We start from the raw sequence: 9,941 nt of genomic DNA, 5'->3' as shown, positions 1-9,941 counted from the left end.
CCATCACCGGCGACTCACAGGAGCCTAGCTCCAGGTTGAGCTGTTGTTCACCATCTTAGCTGTAGAGGGCACAGTGTCTCCCTCATGTGGGATCCAAACTAGGGCTCTGCTGCTCAGAGCTGGCGTCTGAAGCCAACTCAATGAACGTGCTGCTCGGCCGGCCCCACAATTTTTTTTAAATAGAAAAAAAACCTGCAGTAAAATCAGTGTTGATGCTGGTCATTCTTGGAATTTCTAATACCGGGGGTGCCAAAAAAATGTATACACCTTTTAAGCGATGTTATCTGTGTATTACTTTTCAAAGTTGAATTGAGTTACAGTAGCAGTGTGTAGCATGACCTTCACTCAAAAGATGATGTTAATCAAATGAATGTTAGTGTCACCATGCGACAGGCAGGACAGTCAAAGAAAATGGCAGAAGCACGGTTGTTGTTCAAGGAGCGCAAGACCATTTTGAAGTGGTATTTGGAATCGAGAACGTTGTGGAAGTACAATGACAGTGGAGGCATGAGTATGCAACAGAACCTCCAAGACGCCTAACAATTACACGCATTCATAAGTTTTGAGACGCATGGTACTGTGTGAAGAAATTGAAATGGCATGTGCAGCGATACAAGTGGACAGTTTGGCCAACGTTGCTCAAGCAGTAGTTTGCTGTAATCAGAAGATGCTGATGGTAACCACTTTGAGCCCAAACTAATGTAGTTCACTGCCCTAGAGGATTCTTGAACATGATAGTAGTTCCATGACCCGCATACTCATGCTGTTGTCTGGTGCAGGGGATCTTCAGAGGTAAGTTTGCAAGGCAGCTACCATTGATGACGCCAACAAATAAGTCACTGGATTGATAAGCCCTATCAAAAAGTGCCGCCTTAATTCTCTTGGTTCATAACCAAATTCCTGCAGCACAAATCTAAAAGTCAGGGTTGAGGGAGTGATGATATTCCTGGAAACCTTACTTGGAGGAGACAAATTATTTAGGACGAGTGTATCTGGGGGCCAAGGGAAGGGAATAGTCGGAATGGATTGAGGCAGCAGAGGGCTGGGATGGAGTTGAAGAAACACTGCTAGTCTACGAAGTAAGAATAATTAAGCCAGAGAAATTCCAGTGGTTCCTCGAGGTGAAGACATATGTGGCATGAGTTGAGGGATCTTGGTGTTTTGGTATCGAAGGAATTGAAATCTTCTGAATACCTTGGGTTAATTAACATACAAAACTCAATGGTTTGGGGCTGGCCAAGTGGCGTGTTGGTTTTGAGTTGACTTGGGACGCCAGCTCTGAGCAGCAGGGCCCTGGTTTGGATCCCACATAAGGGCCAGTGACACTGTGCCCTCTACAGCTAAGATGATGAACAACAGCTCAACCTGGAGCTGGGCTGCTGAGTCACCAGCAACAGCGTAGGCTGCAGTGGGGCTGGCCAGCAGCCAGCGTGAGCTTCTGTGAGCCGCCATGAGCAGCCGTCCAATGGCCAGCGAGCGACTGCCTCACCCGGGAAGAGCGCAGTGATAATACCAATATGAGCCAGTGAAGCAACATCCTCCACAACTAGACTGAAGAACAAAAGGACAGTAATTTGTCTGTTCCCCTTCCCCAATTCCCCAGTGCTGTTCCTCTCCCCCAATTCCCCAATAAAATCTTTTTAAAAAACCAATGGTTTTCACATTTCTTCTCGAAGAGGAGAGTACTTGTATAATCTTTACTAGTAGCAGCACTCAGCCTCCTTATTTTGGACCCTGGTAGAGAACCGCTCTCCCTGTTTCTTAGAGAACACTGCCTGTTTCTGCTGGTTGGCCTGGGGGTTGCTTCCAGGGAGAGCATCACAGCCCAAAAGGGGCTACATGACAAATGGGCCTGGAGATTGTGGACAACTAGAGTCTCATGGCTTCTTTCTCATTCCTCAGCTTTGCCTCCTGTTGCTTGGACTGTGTGTCAAGAAAACCCAGAAGAGGGTTGGCAGCTGAGCTACTGACAATGGAGTTACCGGTGAGGGGAATTACTCTTTCTACTAAAATTGCATCTTATTTCCAGTTTCTGTGTATATTTATTCTACAGGCGTTGGTGTTCTAAGTGCATTCAGGAGATTTTTGAAGGACCTGAGCTTCAGTTAAGTTTCCCCGGAACTCCGGAATTGTCATGTTGGGTCAAAGACTCATCAAACAATGACCTCTTTCTTTACATCACACTAAGGTATTCCAGCCACTGTTAATGCTGTGTATTCACAGACGAGATGAGAAAGATTTTCTTGTTCTCGTTTAACTCATGGCCTTGTTAGCAAAAAGGAAGTCACGTACTAACCATTCCACTGACTGGAATTGCCTTAGGATGGCGGTGACTGCAGGTGATACAGATAAGGAAGGAGCAGAACACCACAGCCCAGAAGGGAGGCTGGTGTTTCCGCCGATGAGCTCCGTCAGTCCAGTGTTACGGGTGCTGGGGGAGTGCTGGCTGGTGCGGAGGGAAAGTGAATTATGATTATGCCAGAGAGGCAATGAGGAGTTACTTGTTTATTTTTTCAAATTTTAAACCTCTTAAAGTTTTGATAGAATGTATGTGTGCTTTTTGAAAACTAATACAGAAAACTAAAACTCTCATTATTACCCATATCCCAAATCATGAATTTTTTTTGTGTGATTTCCCTTTGTACAAATTTTTTTACTGGAAGCAATGCATAGGGAGTATTGTTTCCCTAATTTTGGCTGTGATTCAGGAGAAAGGAGTATAGGAGGCAGAGGTAAACTTAAAGCCCTGTGGAAATTTTTGATGAACTGATGAGGCCAGAACAATTAAGTGGCTTCAGGTTTGCTTGAATAGACACAAGATGAAGAAACAAAGAAGACAGTGATACTGACATTTGGAGGTCCCAGAAAATTGAGAATGAGAGGCCTTAGACCATAGGAAGAGTCAGGATAGCACTCCTTTAGTGTCGGAGTCTCAGAGCCTCCAGCTTGTCTGCTGAACCGTTTATCCATATACTTTATAATGAGCATCTGAGTTGTGTGGAGATGAAAGGCTGCCCCTGCTGATCCCAAGACCTTTATGAATTGTATTCAGTTTTGCAGAATTCTGGACATGGCTTCCACACTTTCTGCCATTTATTGAATAATAAACATAGAATTTGTATTGAGTGTTGTTTGCTAGATGGGTAGCACTTTATACATTAGCCCTTGGATCTTGAAGAATTCATAACAACCTTTAAGCCTGTTCACTGATGAGAAAACTGAGGTGATAAAGCGGAATAATGGAACCAGAGTCATGGTTAAAAACTCGCAGATCGTGGACACTGCATCCCTTGTGAGGAGTTTACAGATTTACTTGAAATTGGTCAAGAAGAGTGTTTTAGTTATAAATTTTCCAATGAAAATTTTATAATATCATGATCTGGAAGTCAGAATTACAAATCTATTGGGACTCTCTGGGTTATGTTTCGCCACACCTCACTTGATACTTCTTTATAATGAAGTTTTAGGTATTTACAGTGTGAATGTCTCTGTGGGTATATCTGAAAGTCAGATGTCCAGGTCAGCACTGAGAATGATGTGACCGTCGGACCCAAAACACTGTTTGAGCTTTCTATATACACTCAGCCACCACTTCCTTAATGCTGTCACCTGTGCTATCCTCCCCTAGAGACTGGCAGAGATGGCCCTGTCTGAGACAGTGTCTATAATATTTCAGGAATCTCTGACCTTTGAGGATGTAGCTGTAGACTTCACCCAAGAAGAGTGGGCCTTGCTGGACACATCCCAGAGAAAACTATTCAGAGATGTAATGCTGGAGAATATTAGTCACCTGGTCTCGATTGGTGAGTCTCTACATATTATGTATGTATGTGTTTTTTTCATTTATTCATTTAACAAGTATATCGAAAAGCTTTCCCATTTCTTACTCTAAACTTTGTCTTGATTCTTTCATAACTCCCACAACTACCTTACAGCAATTTTTTTTACTTTTTACTTATGTTTAGTTTGTAATCTCATAACTTTCTTGCTACTAAATCTTCCAACACTTCAACAGTGGTGGGAATTCACTATTTTTGAATGGGAAAATAAATACTGATTAAAAAAAATTTTTTTTTACTCTTTTCCTGCAGGGACTGGTTAGATCAGACGACAGTATTACAAATAACAGACAAATTTTTTTCCACATTGAACCTAGATTGTTTCTGTAGAGTTTGTATTTATTTAGATATAATAGTCAAACAGTGTGAAAACTTATATTTCCCCACTGAATGAAAATATTGAAGATCCTGCAGTCGGTCTCTGAACTTGGGCACAGGCATCAGAAATGATAGGACCTTAGTATCTTTTGGAACAAGTTCAAGAGCTGTCATTTTGTTAGTGAAGAATTATCCATGTTGTTTTAAACATACTCTTCACCAGGCTGACCTTCAGAGGTTATCTTATTCTTCCTCATTAGTTGACCCTGTATTGATGACCATACACTATTCTCAGCACAGAACTCAAAACACATATCATTTGCCTACAAACAGGCAATCAACCCTACAAATCAGATGTGATTTCCCATTTGGAGGAAGGAGAGCAACTTTCAAGAGCAGGGGTTGGTTTTCTGCGCAGTCAGAGTCCAGGTGAGTTCCCAGACGTGGTGCTTCCATAGGAGAAGGGGCCTGGTCAGTGAGGGAGTAGGCCCTAAGAATGATCAGATGAAAATAGCTCAGTGATTTTTTTTTTTAATGTAAGTGATGTCATAGGACAAATTCTTCAGATGTCATCCTACCTTGCAGGCAGGTACCAGTTTCTATTCAAGTGTCTCAGCATCTTTGGCTTTCAGGAAGGCTACCTTCCTGTACTTGCTGGAGTTCTCCGTTTACCCAGCCTCCCCCACCGCCCCACCCCAGATTCCCACAGCTGTAGCTTAGCCTATAATTCCGGAACACGCAGATTGTGCCTTCATGGTTCACAACAAGACCATCAATGACGTCTGTCATAGAAACCTCAGTATTGAGCGTCCAACCTCTCCTAACCTTAACCACCTTAGTAGCCAGATTGTGTCTTCCATCACTAGTTCCCTCAGGTTGGATGGAGGCCTGAATGTTGACCTGACAGAATTCCAGACCAACCTAGCGCCCTATCCCCACATCCACGTCCCTCTGACCACATGTGCCCTGGCATCTCTGCTGAGAAACCCTACCATGAGTGACTCTGCAGCACAGATTACTAGCGTGTGCTCTGAGCCAGCCAACTACGTGGTGAAATTCGACCCTCGCCATGGTACATACATGACTTGCTGTCTAGTCAACTGTGATGACATGGTTCCCAAAGGTACCAGTGCTGCCATTGCCACCATCAAGACCAAGCGTACCATCCAGTTTGTGGACTGGTGCCCCGCTGGCTTCAAAGTTGGCATTAATTACCAGCTTCCCACTGTGGTACCTGATGGAGACCTGGCCAAAACACAGCAAGCTGTGTGCATGCTGAGCAACACTACAGCTATTGATGAGGCCTGGGCATGGCTAGACTACAAGTCTGACATGATGTATGCCAGGCGTGCCTTTGCTCTCTGGTAAGTGGGTGAGGGTATGGAGGGAGGATTTTCTGAGGCCTGTGAGGACACGGCTGCCCTTAAGAAGGACTGTGAGGAGGTTGGAGTGGACAGTGCTGAGAATGGGGGTGAGGATGAAGAGTATTAAGTTGTCTGTTGGAATTTTGCACTCCATTGTCTTGGGACTGCTTATTTCTTTTGTTCTTTGAAACTGTCTGTTATATCCCTAGCTTGTCAATAAAAGTGAGGTTTTTATTTTTAAAAAATTTTCACAAATTGTCCATGTTCCTGATCCTATTTTATGAAGATTTTTTTTCTCTCTTTTTCGCCCCAGCTTGCCATCTTGATTTTCTTTTTCTCATATTCTGGCCTTGAAAATGTCAACTATTGAAGATTGTAATGACTTTATTCTCAGAGTATTCCTTAATGTGACATTTTTTTCCAAGTTTGTGTGTTAATATTTGAAACATACTCAAAACGGGTATTGGGTCTCTTCAACATTTCAATCTCGCTAATGCAGCTATAGCAATTTTTTTTTCCAATCATTTCAGGTAGGAGTGATAGTCTTAAAAAACAAGAAGTGATATCCATTCAACATTTCTACAAGGACACATCCTTAATGAGCGCATTGGTAAGTTTTATGGGTGTGAACCTGTTTATCTAAATAGAGACCTGGGAATTGAATAAGTTAGAAATTTGGCACAATTACCTGACTAATTAGAGTTGGGATCAAGGATCTCACAGCAAAACATTTTTATTACTTTTGTTTTAGGGAAGAAATTAGCCTGAGGTCTTACAAACACACAGTTGCATAATCCTGGCTCATACATCTAGTCTTTGAAACATAATGTCTAAAAATTAATCAGGGATCTCTGCAATTGGGAAGCCACAAAAAAGAAAATCTTTATGCATGTGGGCGAGTAGTACCCCATGTAACTCATAGGAACAATTTTAACTGGAGTCTATCATTGAACGATTACTCTAGAAGTTATATATAGAGAAATGAGTGCAGGAATGAATAAATGTGGGTAAAGCTTTAACAGTTCCTCATTACCTTTTAAAATGCAGAGATTTGACACTGAAGAGGATCCTTTCGAATGGAATGATTTAGGAGAAAATTCTATTGAAATCTTAACAATGACTCAGCATGGGATCCCTCACATGGGAAAGAAGCCCCATATCACACAAGAATTTGGAAAAGCCATCAGTTACTTTAATCAACTGAAAGAAATTGATGCTAGAAGTAGATCATATGAATGTCATCAACGTGGGAATACCTTGATTCAGAGCTCTGCCATTAGACAACACAGTAATACTCAAAATGGAGAGAAAACATTTGAATGTCCCGTATGTGGGAAAGCCTTCAGTAAAAGCTCTAACCTTAGACGACATGTGATGATTCACACTGGAGTGAAACCACATGGGTGTCATCGATGTGGGAAAGCCTTCACTCATTGTTCTGACCTTAGAAAACACGAGAGAACTCACACTGGAGAGAAATCATATGGATGTCATCTGTGTGGAAAAGCCTTCAGTAAAAGTTCTAACCTTAGACGTCATGAGATGATTCACACTCGAGAGAAACCACATGAATGTCATTTATGTGGGAAAGCTTTCACTGATTGTTCTGACCTTAAAAAACACGAAAGAACTCATTTTGGAGAGAAACCATATGAATGCCATTTATGTGGGAAGACATTCAGTAAAACTTCTTACCTTAGACAACATGAAAGAACTCACACTCGAGTGAAGCCACATGAATGTCGTTTGTGTGGGAAAGCCTTTACTCATTGTTCTCACCTTAGAAAACATGAGAGAACTCACACTGGAGAGAAACCGTATGAATGTCATCTGTGTGGAAAAGCCTTCACTGAGTCTTCTGTCCTTAGACGACATGAGAGAACTCACACTGGTGAGAAACCATATGAATGTCATCTATGTTGGAAAGCTTTCACTGATTCTTCTGTTCTTAAACGACACAAGAGAACTCACACTGGAGAGAAACCATATGAATGTCACCTATGTGGGAAAGCCTTCAATTACTCTTCTGTCCTAAGACGACATGAGAGAACTCACACTGGCGAAAAACCATATGCATGCAATATATGTGGAAAAGCCTTCAATAGAAGTTACAACGTTGGACTACATAAGAGAATTCACACTGGAGAGAAACCACATAAATGTTATCTGTGTGGGAAAGCCTTCAGTAAATATTTTAACCTTAGACAACATGAAAGAACTCACACTATAAAGGTTGTAAATATAGAAAACTCACCACCCATAGATTCCAATTCTAAACACTCTTGAGGACTCACACATTGAAGAAACATTATGTTTGTAATCGATGTGGAAGAGCCTTTATTCATATTATTTTATTGATTTGAAGTTAATTCAAAATGGAGAGACTCCATATGTATGGAATCTATGTGACAAAATCTTTAGACAATGGGCTGACCTGGGAGATAATATATGACCTGGGAGAATTCAAAATAAATGGAATGAATGTGGAAGAATATACACGGTTCCAACTAGTAAACAAAAGGGAGAAGTCATATGGCAGAGAAATTCTGTGTATGTAATCAATGTAGAAATATCTTCATTTATAATTTATCCTTTAAACATGAGTAAACTGCACAGTAGAAAAATTCTAGATCTGTAATCATTGTGCACTCTCATTCAACTTAGCACCACTGTCAGTGTGCAAAAGAAAATATAGTGTCAGGTAACTGCTAAACAAGAAATGAGTGGAAAAAAATCCACTACTAGGAGGACAGAGCCTCTTGAAGAATAGCAGATAATCTATGCTGAGTTATTTTGTGAGAAATGGTAAAACATTATTTTATTAATAGAGTAACATTTGTAAGACACATCAGGATTCACACTGTATAAAACACTCAGTGTCACAAATAAAGGAATCTTTTCAGTGAGTGCACGTTCCCTAGTCAACACAAATGATCTCACACTGAGAAGAAAACAGTCCTGAGGAGAAAAGGGATAAACCTTTAGGTGGATTTCATGTTAGAAATTTTGGACTGGAAAGGAATTTCTAAAAGAACTGTTTAGCAAACAATTCAGCAAAATCAGAATTTTACCACAGATATGTTATTGAAAACGTGGGATAAAATGCACAACTGTGAAGCACTTTGGGAGTATTGAATGCAGAACCTTAGAAGAAGCATTAAGGAAGATCACACTAAAAGATTGATACTGAAAACATGCAAGCATTAATTGTTGGTGGAGAAAAATCTGTTTAGTTAAATTCGGTCAGTTATAAAATATCAAATGTCAACTAAGACATACAGGATACAAAATATGTATTAACTATGTTAGTGTTAAATTTATTGAAATATTTTGCAATGAAATATTTTAAAGAATGATTCAGCTCTTTTTAATGTATAAAATCAGAATTTTGACGATAATGACTATAAAGGAAAAATTCTCCACAACTAGTAACATAGGATCACATTAAAACCTTGATGCTTTCTCATGGAAATCTGGTTTAATTGTCTACACTTTCCTAATTTAATTTTTTGCTGATACAAATGAATCGAACACCCATATGCGGATCCTGTCTCTTTTACCATATGGCACCATAAGAACCAGCTTTGCTGGGTTTTGATGGAACTCAACACGTTTTGTTCCTCTGCCATGTGTCTGTCCCTGATTGATGTTACAGCGTGACGTGCTCCATTATCAAAGCACACAGAGGCATAGCCAGGTTCCCCGTTAATAACTTTCTGCTGGCAATTGTGTGTGGTCAGAGGGCATATGGTCATTATATGATCTGCATACAGGTGTGTTGCCTTGATGTTTGTATGATTTAGAGAGAGTAGATCTTTATGGCATCTGTGAAAGTGTGTGTTCAGTGTGAGAAGTCCACATGTGATTATCTGAACATACATGCTATGTGTTTTTTTTTTTGTTAAAGATTTTATTGAGGAATTGGGGGAAGGGGAACAGACAAGTTGCCGTCCTTTTGTTCTTCAGTCTAGTTGAGGATGTCGCTTCACTGGCCCATGTTGGTATTATCATTGTGCTCTTCCCGGCTGAGGCAGATCAGTCACCCATCACTGGACGGCAGCTCACGCCGGCTGCCAGCCACTGACGGTAGCTTATGGCAACCCACTGCAACCTACACCATCACCAGCACCTCACCGCAGCCCAGCTCCAGATCGAGCTGTTGTTCACCATCTTAGCTGTAGAGGGTGCAGCGTCACTGGCCCTCATGTGGGATCCAACCGGGGCCCTGCTGCTCAGAGCTGGTGCTCCCAAGCCAACTATTAACCAACACGCCACTCTGCCAGCCCCATGCTATGTTTTAAGTGTGGTCATTTGCCATGTGTGTGCTACGGTTTGCATGTGTTACGAGGGTGTTGTGGTAATTATTGGGTTAGTGTGTATCATTGTATTTCAGAGGGATGCATGAGGTGAGAAGCATTGT

The 9,941-nt window shown here is 41.3% G+C and overlaps 2 protein-coding genes across 3 annotated transcripts in view; both read left to right on the top strand.

The window, feature by feature from the left end:
- Nucleotides 1-8,987, top strand: part of ZNF596 (zinc finger protein 596) — an 18,779-nt gene extending 9,792 nt beyond the window's left edge. The window contains exons 4-8 of one of the 2 annotated variants that reach the window (XM_019668773.1): nucleotides 1,903-1,984; nucleotides 3,677-3,803; nucleotides 4,491-4,586; nucleotides 6,052-6,131; nucleotides 6,569-8,987. In XM_019668773.1, the coding sequence (XP_019524318.1) occupies nucleotides 1,973-1,984; nucleotides 3,677-3,803; nucleotides 4,491-4,586; nucleotides 6,052-6,131; nucleotides 6,569-7,807 (1,554 nt within the window). In that variant the 5' untranslated portion in view covers nucleotides 1,903-1,972 and the 3' untranslated portion in view covers nucleotides 7,808-8,987. The remainder of the gene's footprint in view (nucleotides 1-1,902; nucleotides 1,985-3,676; nucleotides 3,804-4,490; nucleotides 4,587-6,051; nucleotides 6,132-6,568) is intronic. The other variant, XM_019668774.1, reaches the window with a different exon arrangement.
- LOC109396718 (tubulin alpha-1 chain-like) lies at nucleotides 4,498-6,121 on the top strand. Its single transcript, XM_019668775.1, has one exon. The coding sequence runs from the start codon at nucleotides 4,911-4,913 to the stop codon at nucleotides 5,523-5,525; it is 615 nt and encodes a 204-aa protein (XP_019524320.1). The 5' UTR covers nucleotides 4,498-4,910; the 3' UTR covers nucleotides 5,526-6,121.
- Nucleotides 8,988-9,941: the final 954 nt, after the last annotated feature.

Source organism: Hipposideros armiger, unplaced genomic scaffold, assembly GCF_001890085.2.
Source record: "Hipposideros armiger isolate ML-2016 unplaced genomic scaffold, ASM189008v1 scaffold_538, whole genome shotgun sequence".
Taxonomy (NCBI): Eukaryota; Metazoa; Chordata; class Mammalia; order Chiroptera; family Hipposideridae; genus Hipposideros; species Hipposideros armiger.
The sequence above is the reverse complement of the archived record's forward strand: the minus strand, read 5'-3'. Positions and strand labels throughout refer to the sequence as shown.

Coding starts and splice junctions, on each gene's coding strand:
- LOC109396718 (XM_019668775.1), top strand. CDS start 4,911: ATGGTTCACAACAAGACCATCAATGACGTCTGTCATAGAAACCTCAGT.